Source organism: Coregonus lavaretus (genome assembly GCF_964263955.1).
Source record: "Coregonus lavaretus genome assembly, chromosome: 39".
NCBI classification, from domain to species: domain Eukaryota; kingdom Metazoa; phylum Chordata; class Actinopteri; order Salmoniformes; family Salmonidae; genus Coregonus; species Coregonus lavaretus.
In genome coordinates this window covers 19,906,353-19,920,233 of record NC_140026.1, presented here as the reverse complement: position 1 = coordinate 19,920,233, position 13,881 = coordinate 19,906,353, and the positions used below count along the sequence as shown (strand labels likewise).

The following is a 13,881-nucleotide window of genomic DNA, read 5'->3' as shown; positions in this document are numbered from 1 at the left end:
CGTTTTGGTCCGACCACCCACATTGACAAACCTAAAAACCACATGTGCTACACAATTCCTGTCAGCTAATTGAAGAGGGGATCAACATTCTGACCTGAGACCTGTGTTATGTATATAAAAAAAAACAGTTCATGAACTTTTCCCCTTTTACAGTTGCTTTTATGTCTCAGCGATAAACTAGCGTTCTGTTCAGGGAGTGTACTTGTACTTCAAGCTGCCTCATGCTACAGAAACAGCACATACTGTGGGCTCCTGCCCCATGGCCTCTTCTGGCTCGGACAAGGCTACTTATTTACTTTGTCTCGAAGATTCAAGACTCAAAACATCCTGAATCACTGGGCATTTGAAGACCCACTGAGAAATAATCAACACTTTGTTTAAAGGAATCGTGGCGTTTATACAGTATTCAGTGGCTAGTTGAAGAAAACTAGAGTTATCAAATGATCAAGTTGTCCTTGGAATTCAGTGACATGAATGAAACCTTGAATCACACAAAACCAATGTCCTCACAGATAGGAATTGCAACTGTGCATTTTATAGGAAATAGTCTGCAAGTCGAAAACACACAGTAATGGGTCAGATCTGGCAGAACTGACAGCAGAGACTGAGAAAATAAGTTCCACATTCAACCCAACACAAAACTGCACTACATTGCAACCTCATGTCCCCCCATACATCTCAATAGGCAAGAGACGGGAGATTGAGATGACTGCTAGTGCTAGATATACAGATGAGGATAACCGAGGGGGTGTATTCAGTAGAGCAAAACGTTCAGAATGTTGCAGATAGAAATGCAATGTATACTGTAGAGCTGAAATGACTGCCTTTGGCTATTGTTCTGTAACGTTGCGCCATCCTGAACAGACCCGAGCATTACATGTCCCATTGAAAAGGTTGGTATTGTATACCTATTCCCAGCACTCACTTCTCTCCAAAAAGAAGCGTTCATATACACTAAGTCTACAAAACATTAAGAACACCTGCTCTTTCCATGAGACAGACTGACCAGGTGAAAGCTATGATCCCTTATTGATATCACCTGTTAAATCCACTTCAATTCGTGTAGATAAAGGGGAGACGACAGGTTAAAGGCTTTTTAAACCTTGAGACATGGATTGTGTATGTGTTCCATTCAGAGGAAAATGGGCAAGACAAAATATTTAAGTGCATTTGAACAGGGTATGGTAGTAGGTGCCAGGTGCACCGGTTTAAGTGTGTGAAGAACTGCAACGCTGCTGGGTTTTTCACGCTCAACAGTTTCTAGTGTGTGTCAATGGTCCACCACCCAAAGGACATTCAGCCAACTTGACAGAATTGTGGGAAGCATTGGAGTCAACATGGGCCAGCATCCCTGTGGAACGCTTTCGACATCTTGTAGAGTCCATGCCCTGACGAATTGAGGCTGTTCTGAGGGCAAAAGGGTGTGCAACTCAATATTAGGAAGGTGTTCCTAATGTTTTGTACACTCAGTGTATACAGGAAGTAAACTTGTTGCCCTCCCAAATAAAGAAACGTGTTCACTACAGGTAACTGCAAAAGGTGGCCATTTTGGGGGGGAAAAAGCAGTGTGGTCATTTAGTCTGCCATTTGAACTGCATAACTAATTAGAAGAAAGAAATAAAGTCAAGTATAGTGATGAAATCAACAAAAAGTTAGCTGCATGTTGTGGATGCACCAGAAGCCAGTTATAGCTTTGACTAAAGCACATGTTGATTGGTATTTTAAACTATGGTAGCTTACAAATGTTATATTCTTTCAAACCTTCCAAGAAATGAAAGATGACATTATTAATCACAACGTTTATATACAAATATAAACAATATATCATGATATCCCAACCAAAACAAACATCTTTGGGCTTAGAAATTAAATTGGAGAAATTATGACAAAATGTCATTCAACAAGACATTGCAACATACCAAAAAGTCAAAACAAAATGTACAATTTACAGTGACTATTTTCACCACAGGTTGCACATGTCCTCATCTGTACAAAACACAGCATTTTTATTGTATGTCCTAAGAATACACAAACTCATAAGACTGACATGGGTCAAGCAAAAATGCAACAGTCTGCCTTTGTGTGGCCCTGTGTGTAGCTACAACCACTGGTAGTTCCTGTTGCGGAATCACTCTGCAGACTATATTTTTTTAAACTTCAATTCCTCAGGCTAGCAAAAGGACAAAGTTAATCAAAAACATTTCTCAGTTCAATTCTAATGCACAACTTTGATTTGGCAACTGAGGTCACCGTGAAATAAATAAGATTCAATGTCTTACATACGTAAGAGTACATTTTCCCCACTAAAATCCAGGCCTGCTTACAATAGATTGATCACAAACACAAGGCTTTGTTTCAACTTGAGCTGCGGAATACAAGTGAGAGCTTGTAAAAACGACATGCAGCACACTTTGGAAAATTGCCTCGTCATCATCCAATACGTCAATTAAAGTTTTGGTACCAAGAATGGAATATACAATTGTGTTAATCACAACAATTTGAGTCCATGATTTGTGTTCAGCTCGTACCGGTGGGCACTGATGATAAATATTGTTTTGAAGAGGGTAGAGTTGCAAGCTTCACATAGCGGGACGTTTGATTGCCATTCAAGTCATCCGTGACATAAGATAATTTAAATCTTAACGTTGTCATGACAATGCGCTGCTCCACCGTCCTTCCAGAGCCGGAGAGTTGCATGTTGTGAAGTGCTTGCACAAGACTAATTCCTTGTTGCTATCACACACACACACCTGAAACTCAAATTCAATAAATAAAGACCGACAAATGTGGTAAGGCAGTGTTGAACATGCATCATTCATCACAAAGAAACCCCAAAAATGTAATGTACATACATGGTAATAATATGCACATTAGTTTCAAAAGCAAGGTCTCCGTTTTTTTTGCCAAATGTGGAATTATTTCAAGGCTTTCTGGGTGATATTCCTGGTCGACAGGACTCATCTTCAGGGTGACACGACACGCTGTTCCAGTCTGTCGCTCACGGGCTACCCTGGTTGCGTGGAGAGCCAGGTTCCAATGAGCAGAGTGGAGCGACCAGAATATATATATTTTTTTTTTTTGGAGGGGGGAACAAAAAAAGAGGAAGATTCTTAAGTTCTTCCGACATTGTTCCTTGCAGCAGCCAGCAGCCAGCAGCTCCCAGACCTCATGACGTCCCAGACGTTTCCAGGTAACTCTGGAGCTTCCGCACCGTAGTTTTGTCCAGGGAGCAGAGGTCAAAGTCAAAAGTGGTGTTTGTGATGTGGAAGTGTCCAGTCTCCTCGATGAGGTTCACTATCTGTGAGGCGAAAGAAGGCACAGATAGAAAAATCAACAAAACACTCAGACTGCAGTATGTAAACCCTAATCCTAGCAAGTACGGAGGAATTGTACACATTTCTTTGTTAAATCTTCCACATTCAACATAAACAGAAACGTTCATTCCATGCATGTTCTCCTAGTAAAAAAGTAGTAGTGGTATTTCCATGACAGACTGACCAGGTGAATGCTATGATCCCTTATTGATGTCATTTGTTAAATCCACTTCAATCAGTGTCGATGAAGGGGAGGAGACAAGTTAAAGAAGGATTCTTAAGCCTTGAGTCAATTGAGATATGGATTGTGTATGTGTGCCATTCAGAGGGTGAATGGGCAAGACAAAATATTTAAGTGCCTTTGAACGGGGTATGGTAGTAGGTGCCAGGCACACCGGTTTGTGTCAAGAACTGCAACGCTGCTGGGTTTTTCCTGTGTGTCTGAATAATGGTCCACCACCCAAAGGACATCCAGCCAACTTAACACAACTGTGGGAATCATTGGAGTCAACATTGGCCAGCATTCCTGTGGAACGCTTGACACCTTGTAGAGTCCATGCCCCGACGAATCGAGGCCGTTCTGAGGGCCAAAGAGGGGGTGCAACTCAAAATTAGGAAGTTGTACCTAATGTTTGGTATACTCTGTGTATATTGACCAGCAGCAGAGTTTCCGCCCTGTACGGTGTCAGGGAGCAGCCTAGTCAGACACAATGTTGGACCACACACACAATAGACTAACTCAAAACAAATTTGTGGGAAGCGTCATTGAGCGGTGGGTGGGCTAGTGTTGGTTTTTACTACACCGAATTTGGAATGGGGACCCCCTAATTCACCCCACCGCACTCCTTGCATGTGGAACCCTGTATCAGAGCGGGAGAGGCCCTAATGGGAAATCTGCTTTTTCCTTGGCTGGTGTCTTATTGGTTCCAGCTCTCCTCCGATAGGGAAGTGTGTGTGTATATGTGTCTCTCTCGTGGTGATTACGGGAACTCCGGTGTGTCTGTGAAGCCGTGGCGGTGTTGTAACGTAATGGGTGACCCTAGCCTGATCCGTTTCATACTACAAAGCACCGGTTGGGCCTCCATGTGGAACGCATTTCTCGTCCTCCCTCCCTGAGCGCCGGCTGGACCAGGAGTGCAGGGAGACCGCCAATTGTTATGACATGGAAGATAGAACTCAGATGCTTGCAAGCCGAGTCGCAACACCCCTCTTCTCCCCCACCTGTATCCGGGGAGAGGGAACCACACCAAGATTTCCGGACCTGGTTTTGGTCGGGTAGGACAGCACTTTGGCGGATACTACAGATTAATTTATATTGAAAATAAACACTCCACATTTTCTTGATTCTTCAAAAAAAAAAATTACATAAAAAAAAATTACTCTACAATGGCAAAAGCCCATTTTCTAATTTGTGGTTTTCCCAAAAAGAGAGATGGGGAGGAAAAATAGCATTGGGAGGTTGGAAAGTTAATAATTCCCATGTCTCATATTCCGAGTATGTGAAACACCGCTATGACGCTCTGAACTCTCCAAGCGCTCTGAAGATTAGCTTGATTATGCCATGAGTTAATGCTCGGCTCGCTGATGTTGTGTGGGGATGAGTTTTTCCACCAATGCACAGAACCAAACTTTTCATTAGGAGAGCGAGGCCGCTCCATGGCAACGGCGGCTGGGAATCTCCATTAATGCGGTCATATGATAGGCCTTGTGAACATAAGCAAGAGGACGTGTGCTTTTAGATGGAGTGGAAAAAAGGCTAACCAAATAATTAATAATTGCCAGACACCTGTATGAAGTCCTCAATTATAATGTGCTGAGTAACAGATACAGCATGCAGTCCAAACAAAACGACCCTAGCAAGCGACATCTTCCATGCAAACATGAACTACAAACGTACAGGTTTGTCCTCCGAGAACACATGTACAACAAACCCACACAAAAAAACACACTATCGGACCTCACCTGTTGTAGTATGTGCCGCTCTCTCAGCGTCATCAGTCGTCTGTGTAGCTCCACCAGCTCATCCAGGTAAGCCTGAGAGAGAGACGGAAAGCACGGCCCATCAGCATGGGGGGAGTTCAACTAAACAAGACCTTTTTGAACTGGGTCAAATCTGGATTATGTCATGTACGTGAGCCGTGGTTTGATTGAATTTGCCTGTGATGACAATGGTGCCAACTGAATTGTCCCAAAAGTGCAAACTCAAGCAAACCTCAAACTTTCAAGTGTGTATTTGATCGAGGTCTGTTACCTATTCACACCATCTGGGACTATGACAAGAAGAGTAACTGGGCCAAGTCATGATTATCAGGAAGACTGTCTCCTGTCTATTCGCAAGAGCCTTGGTGACCGCAGAGACTTCTTCAGTTTAGGACTGCACATTTGTATTTATTTATTTTACCTTTATTTAACTAGGCAAGTCAGTTAAGAACAAATTATTATTTACAATGACGGCCTACACCGGCCAAACCCGGACAACGCTGGGCCAATTGTGCGCCGCCCTATGGGACTCCCAATCACGGCCTGTTGTGATACAGCCTGGAATCGAACCAGGGGGTCTGTAGTGACGCCTCAAGCACTGAGATGCAGTGCCTTAGACCACTGCGCCACTCGGGAGCCCATGTCCTGACTACAACAAATGTCCTGGCTACACAGCCATTCAATTACACTGATATGACCTTATCTTTGTAAAACCCAACCACAAGGAAGCTACTCACCTTGTCACAGTCAATGTTTTTATTCTTATCCTGCTTCGTTTGCTTAATGGGGCTCTTCACCTCCATTATCTGCGAGACATCAGGGTTGTATTCATCAGTACACAACGTAGCAATACGTTTCGCAATGGAAAACAAGCGTTTCTTAGACAAGTTCAGGTAGGCCCCTCACAGTTTTGACCAGTTTCCTTTCATTTCGTTCCTAGTGAATACGACCCAGATAAGGAATTACCATACATACCCGCTGGTAAACCCGCTGCTTTGTTTAACCTTTACACAACTGTAATTATTTACGAGTAGCATTGTGGCTGGCGCACGAGGGAAATGCATCCTGGGAATTACAGGATGCTAATAAGACTGAGGTTTCCCTAGAAGCAGTGTCTAAAACCAATAACAGTGTTCAGTTTCATCATGAGGAACAAAGGTTTCCTACCCCCAAAGCATTTACATAAAACGATTTACATAAGCGAAAAAAACGTATTTGTTCAATTCCGTTTGGGTAATATTTAGCTGCTCTAGGATTTGAAAAATGTGTCTACAATATTGAACATCAGGGAAACCAGTTAATTTGACTGATAACATAGTGAAACCAGATGTAAGAAATGGTCCTCTGACAACAGAAGATGTATTTAAAAGAGTCTGCTAAATAAACCTACTGTTTATAATCGTATTGGTCTTACCTGGTTATTACTGGTGTTTAGTAAAGGCGGGGGCTCGTGTCGAGAGTGGGGAGAGGGGGCTGAGCTGTTCTCACTCTCAGTGCCGTCACTCAAGCTGACCCTGTAGACAAGGAGGATGATAACCATTGGAATACAATGCAACTTTATTACTGATAATGGAACATTATTCAAAATGGAGAATTACTTTTTGTGATTGTTTTTTATCCAATCGAAGAACCACACAAGAGACTAGAAACAGCACAAGGTCAGAGCAGCGTCCCTGAAGCTATTTTGAGATGAAGAGCCTTGCTTAACGGCGCTACCTACCGGCGTTGGCGGTGCGTCATGTGCGTGTGCATTGGTCGCTCCAGGTCAGAGTCCATGTCGTTGTCATCGTCCTCCTCCTCCGAATCATCCTCGTTGTCGTCGGAGTGCAGGTCGTGAATTATCGAACGAAGGGGACCCAACACTGTGTGTAGAGAGAGAACGTTCATTATGGATTTCATTTTATAGTGACTAAACTCATCATGCCCAGTCTTGTGATTCCATCCAAGGACTGTGTAGTCAAGTGTGAGGTTACCTGTGTGGGCTGTGCCAGGGACGGCCCCTACCTTCCTGCGGACGAATTCGGCCACTGTGTCCATGGAACAAAAACACAACGTATGAGTGAGGGGAAGAGATGCAACATGTTATACCCCCTTTGTGGTGGCCAATAAAAAAAGAATGATTGTCATTTCCATGTGATCTGGAGAAAAGTGTGGTGTTACCTTGGCGTTTGTGGCTGGCTGCAAAGCCTGAACTGGAACTTGAACTGGCTGGACTGGGCTGCTCCGACTGGGAAGAGGAGAGAGAGATCAGAGACCCATACACTATCAGAGCTCTTCTACATGGCAAATGAACAAAAGCCAGTGCTCACAGAGTGCAAAGCCCCTTGGGTAGGGTGCAAACACTGTACACAAAACACTGAGCATAGAAAAGCATAAGAGTCCGCAGCCCACACTGCAGACTCTTGGGGGGGGGGGGGGGGTATTCTTAAAATTGCATTGTTGGTTAAGGGCTTGTAAGTAAGCATTTCACTGTAAGGTCTACACCTGTTGTATTCGGCACATGTGACAAATAAAATGTGATTGGAGATCAAAAAGTTAGTCCAATTATCTATATTATCGTCCATCCTAAAAGGCTTAACAGTGCTTGCTTCCACCGTAAATCTGGGCTTGTCAAACCCAAACCTAGTGAAGCGTTGTAAATCTACCATCATAAGGTTGAGAGCAGTATTCACCCCCCACAAAACACACACGCAAACTGTCACACAGTTGGGCAGGAAGGCAGCCATCGAAAGGTAGACTGCAGCATCTCAATATAAAGGGAATTCTGTTCAATTCCCACATGCAAAAGGCAACACATTTCTGGGGCAAGCCAGGTAGTCTAGAAAATCCCAATTAAGCTCCCACATACCCATCCACAAATTACATTCATACAGTTGCACGCCCATATCAAAAACTCTAGCGGTCTGTGGTGAATTTGGTCCTATTCAGAGCCATCATGCTGACCAAGTTTCATACAAACCAATTCTAATGAGAAAAACATATTGATCACAATTTTGATCTTGTTTCATCGCTGCAACTCCCCAACAGGCTCGGGAGGCGAAGGTTGAGTAATGAGTCCTCCGAAACTGCGTTTCTTAACACCTCGCCCGCTTAACCCGGAAGCCAGCTGCACCAATGTGTCGGAGGAAACACTGTTCACCTGACGACCAAGGTCAGCCTGCAGGCGCCCGGCCCACCACAAGGAATCACTAGAGCACGATGAGCCAAGTAAAGCCCCCCCCCCCCGGCCAAACCCTCCCCTAACCCGGACAACGCTGGGCCAATTGTGCGCCGCCCTATGGGCCTCCCGATCACATCCGGGTTGTGATACAGCCCGGCATCGAACCAGGGGCTGTAGTGACGCCTCTAGCACTGCGATGTAGTGCCTTAGACTGCTGCGCTACTTGGGAGTCATCCACAACTTTTCTACTAGATATGTGGATCTCCCAACCATTCAATCTCTCCTTAGTGCAGTTCCTATTGGGCTTATGGTTATAGGCTGCAATAACAGCTAATATGAGTCCAGAAAGCCTATTAAGTGCATGAAATCCTTAGGAAGACAGGGCTCTGTAGGCAGGCTTGGCACCCCGGTGGCAGAGATGAAAACCCTGGCAGGGCCACTGAGGAGAGAATGTGACAGGTTTACTAGCTGGGGCGCCGGTATTTACAACGCACAACATTCACTTTCTCTTCACTGTAGAAATGCTAACGTGTGGCTGAGCAATGGCTCAGTTCCAATACCTTGAAAATGCCTCCTTCCTTCCTTAATGTATGGCCTAATCACTGATTGAACATGGTACCGATTGATGGCAGTTTGTTAACCGAGACAATTTGAGTGAACAAAAAGGGGAGGGGGTGTATGAATAAAGAGGCTCTACAGAGGACATCATGAGATCATGCCTTGTCATATCATGACACTCATTATAGTACCAGGGAGGTGTACCCATCTACTATGCTCCAAATTACACCAGAAGGTCTGTGTTACCTATTACACCAACTTTCATATCAATGTCGGTCTACAACAAAAAGTTGTACATTTTGCCACTGTGTTTTAAGTCAGCGCAAAAGGGGCTAAAGCTGATAGTTCCTTTCAGGAGAGAAAGAGATGAACATCTGCAAGTTACCATTAACTTAATCCTCCTTGGAAGGCTGCACAAAAAGAAATCTGAAGAAGCCATTAAAGTTAATCTGAATTAATTTGTTTACATTCCTCTCAGATGACCCCTTGGAAGAACCAGGCCTGGGTCTCCTGAACAATACCCAACTCACAGAAGTGTTCTGGCCCTCCAGCCAAGGCAGCACAAAGCAGTGATTTACAACCAGGACAGGACTGATGCAAAATGTTTTCAGCTTCTAAACGCTTTATAGGGCAGTCTTATAAATACACCTGTTGCAACAAAGAAACGGTGGATTTAAAAACCGAATGGAGCCTGAATAGAGAAGACAAGCTCTTTTCCTGAGGCAACAAATAAGTAATTCATTGAATTGGAGGATATGGCGGGGCTTCGGTTTCCTGTCTGGCCTGTGAGGTGTGCTGCAAGGCTGTGTACGATGTCCATTCCAAATTGGGGAAGTGTCAAAAAACTTCCATTACCACACACACAAAAAAAACTCCTCCCCTCACTTCTACCAAGATCTGGGCTGAGTATTGATGCTGGCAAGTGGGGGGGGGGGGGGGGGGGGGGGGGTAAGCCCATTAAAATCAAGCCCCCCTGTGGGGTCCGCAGAGTCATGTGGGAATCTTTGATGTTTTGTCTCACCCTTTCTTTTTGGAGCATTTTACAGCCTGTTTGTCTGTCTGGGTGTCTCACCGGCATCAAATGCATGGTCAGAGGCCTTGGTTGTAAATCAAGAGGCTTTTCTCTCAGTCTTTGGTTGTCCAGCCAAAAACGAGACACTTGTAAAAAATTATAAAGGGGATTTCAGCACTTGTGGAGAGAGCCACGTTAAAATCATCTGGTCTGGCATTCGTGCTGTGTCCCAGAGAGAGTGAATTAAAAAGAGATGGTGTGAAGGCGAGAGAGAAGTAGAGAGCGCGAGTGAAGGAGAGAGGAGAGAGCTGGAGATTACCGAGGCCTATCCCTTACCCGTCACCCTACCTTGAGTAATAGCAAAGCAGCCTCCATGTTGTAAAACGGTACATTACTTTTTTAAAGCTAATGAAAAAGTGACTTCAATCAAAACTGACAGACGGCAACCGTGTGTGATGCAACAGCTGACAACAAGATGCAAGAGAACCAGCCACTAGCTAAACATAAAACACAGCATCAAATAGCCAAACTGCTTAAATTCCCACTACCATTGTAAAAAGAGTCTAAACTAAAGTCAAGTATTATTTGTCAGTGTTATATTTTAGCTGGCTCTTGAAGCACTTTGTGTGGGTTATGCCAAATGTGCTAAGTCATCATTGGTTACGGCCTCCATATCTCAAGAAATCAGCCACAACTCATCCCCGCAATATTTTAATGTAAATAAGCAGGGAAGACTGACAGAAAAAGGAATTAAAGGGATAGTTCAGCCAAATGACACAATGGTTGTCTTACCATGTAAGTAGTCCATGGGCATGGTATGACAGCAATCCATGCTTTGGTTTAGTTTTCCTGGCACTGTTTCCACATGCTAACGTTTTAGAATGTGGAACAAATCCCATTCAAGTCATACTCAGAGTCGATATTCCCCTCGACCACGCACACAAATTGGGGAAAACAAACATTCTTTCCCATTGACCCCTACTGTAAAAGAGCCAACTTTGTCGATTTTTTGTTATACAGAAATAACTAAACATGCCGTACATGTAACCAGGTAAAAAATCCCAACCTACGGTTCGCAATGCTCCCACGTAGGGAAATAGAGCCTGTGAGAAGAGCCCTGTTAATTTAAGCTATTCGGTGTGGGAGAGTGAGAAATGTGGGGACCCTTTGTCAAAGTAGGCTACAAGTAGCTATGGGTATAAACCTTTTATCACAGGTAAAACATTTACCTTGTTTAGTATAGTCTGTTTGTAACTCCACTCACTACTTGTAGCTGTATAGTGTTAGCTTGTGCTGTTGGTCTTGGCTAACTTAATGTTCCGGGTGGTAGCTAGCTAGCACTCACATGGCTGCTAGCACCGTTATAACTAGTGAGAACACTCAGGATCAGGCAATGTTGAAAAGTAATCTTTAGACATGTTGTACTTTTCTTAAATATAGTTTTGAAAATTGACTAAAACAAGCAGACAAGAAAATTGCGTTTGAAAAGGTTTCTGCTGTGAGCCAATGGGGTAACCACAGGTTGTTTTCCCCACAGGAGGGCGGGGCCATGTCGTTCTATCTAATACCGACTGGGACTATGAGACCGATATGCCCTTTTCACCGCATCATGTCCATATCATCCGAAACTATACAAAATTGATTGTGAAACTCAGCAAAGTCATTTAAATGATTTGAACATGATGCGCGAAAAATGGCTCATCGCGCTCTAGCGACTCCTTGTGGCGGGCCAGTTGAACGGTGTTTCCGACATTGGTGCGGCTGGCTTCCGGGTTAAGCTGGCAGGTGTTAAGGAGAGCGGTTAGGCGGGTCATGTTTCGGAGGACGCATGACTTCGCCTCTCCCGAGCATGTTGGGGAGTTGTAGCGATGAGACAAGATCAAAATTGTGTGGGGGGGGGGGGGGTAAAACTAAAATAAAGAAAAATAAATATTTGTATTTTGACATTTTAATTTCAAAACCAGCTAAAATTGGTTTTTCATGGACGATCCCAATACCGATTTGTAGGGAGAAACAGAGCTGATGACTAAAAGCCAACACACTTTTTTTTTGACTTTTCCAATTCTCCAGCAGAGGTCTATGTACGATAGTACTGTGTGTCTAGGAGTGCATCCTATGAGTGCCTCCCTGGGCTAGACTACAATACAGTATCCAGCAGAATAAATAGGCAATGACAGACAATGCAGCCAAGTGTGTGATGTTTCCAGTGTGTGTGTGTGTGTGTGTACCTGGGTGCTTTAAACCTCATTCATGTGGAAGACCGACGGGGAAGGTCACTTTGAAGCTAAATGACAGATCATTTTCTTGTCTAATCTGTGGCCCTGAGACACCACACCAAGTAAAGATACATCTACTCCAACACTATGACATGCAACTTCCAGGATGTGTGTATCTGTCTGTATGTCTGCTGACTGTAGAGGCTAAGGCTTAGACAGCAACTCGAATCAAAGCGACTGACTTGCTTAGTACGGTCCAGCCCTGGGAAAACCTTCCCTCCACTACATAGGGGAGCAAGGGGAACACGGGATGGAATTCCATTCAAATTCTAGAGGCTTGCGAGCAGCCACAAATCACGGGCCAGAATAATCGCTTCCCTGGCTATGGGGATACAGCCTCTTAATCTAAGGGCCCGGGCTGCCAAAGAGAGCTCTCTCTAACCCCAGGCTCTGAAACCGTATACCCTTGTTACAGTTTATGAACTTTTCTCAGATCCAAAGACTTAGTCAATGAAGAGACGAGAGCCAAAGATTAGCCTTCATTCAGAATCATTTCAGGTCTTCTAGTGTGTTGGAGTCAAAGACCCTGACAAAGACTGAGTAAATGGACCTCACGTGGTCCGAGTAAGAACCGCCACATCTTAGATGTCAATTTTTTGCATACATATGATTTGCACCTAAACCAGGAAACCTACAGATGTCTTGGTTCAAAAGTTACTTTTGCAAAAGCTGCAGCAACAGAACATCGTTCATGTGACAAACTCTCGCATGGTGGCGGCAGGTGTGTTTGCAGTCATCTAACAATAACTAAAATCAAGAAAATACATAGGTGAAACGTCTTAAATACAGTATGTCCCTAGTGGTGCAGTTATATCCACTTTGCAGCATATGTTTCTTTACCTGTGCTGCAGCGAAGGGAAACTTTCATCAGCCCAACTGATAAACAACTTGTTTTAACGACTTCTCTTCCCAATAGACAGAAGGCCCCCAAGAAACATCCACCATTCCTTTCTAGGTACAGAGAGAGAGAGAAGTGGGGACAAAAGGTATGGAAACTTCAATGGCAGTCACCTCCGACAACAAACAACACACAGCTGGTCTATTGGTTTATGGGCCCGGGCTTCGTCAGTACATCGTAAATCTCACAGCCATTCTGCTTTAGGGGCTTTTGTCTTGCCTTGCTCAAAGCCACAAAAGCAGACCTCTTATAGGACAATAAACAGGACTTTAGTATTAGGATGCCCCCATCAATCTACCCTCTCCTCTCAGAGTCTCCCGAAGCCACCAGTTATTTGCGCCGACTCTCTTGCGCCGGCTCTATACACACTCACTGGACTCTACCCACACATATTACACTAACGCTCCAACACACACACGCTCAATCGTAATGACGCTACATACACTTTCACATGCTTCAAATATGCTGCTGCTACGGTTTATTATTTATCCTGATTGCCAAGTCACTTTTACCCCTACCTACATGTACAGTTGAAGTTGGAAGTTTACATACACTTAGGTTGGAGTCATTCAAACTAGTTTTTCAACCCCTCCACAAATTTCTTGTTAACAAACTATAGTTTTGGCAAGTCGGTTAGGACATCTACTTTGTGCATGACACAAGTAATTTTTCCAACAATTGTT

The 13,881-nt window shown here is 44.1% G+C and overlaps 1 protein-coding gene across 2 annotated transcripts in view; it reads right to left on the bottom strand.

The window, feature by feature from the left end:
• Nucleotides 1-1,780: 1,780 nt before the first annotated feature.
• Nucleotides 1,781-13,881, bottom strand: part of mllt3 (MLLT3 super elongation complex subunit) — a 44,738-nt gene continuing 32,637 nt past the window's right edge. For both annotated transcript variants that reach the window (XM_084155760.1, XM_084155759.1), the window contains exons 8-14: nucleotides 7,455-7,521; nucleotides 7,268-7,321; nucleotides 7,015-7,156; nucleotides 6,709-6,808; nucleotides 6,032-6,100; nucleotides 5,277-5,348; nucleotides 1,781-3,298 (exon numbers count right to left, since the gene is read on the bottom strand). In XM_084155760.1, the coding sequence (XP_084011886.1) occupies nucleotides 3,167-3,298; nucleotides 5,277-5,348; nucleotides 6,032-6,100; nucleotides 6,709-6,808; nucleotides 7,015-7,156; nucleotides 7,268-7,321; nucleotides 7,455-7,521 (636 nt within the window). In that variant the 3' untranslated portion in view covers nucleotides 1,781-3,166. The remainder of the gene's footprint in view (nucleotides 3,299-5,276; nucleotides 5,349-6,031; nucleotides 6,101-6,708; nucleotides 6,809-7,014; nucleotides 7,157-7,267; nucleotides 7,322-7,454; nucleotides 7,522-13,881) is intronic.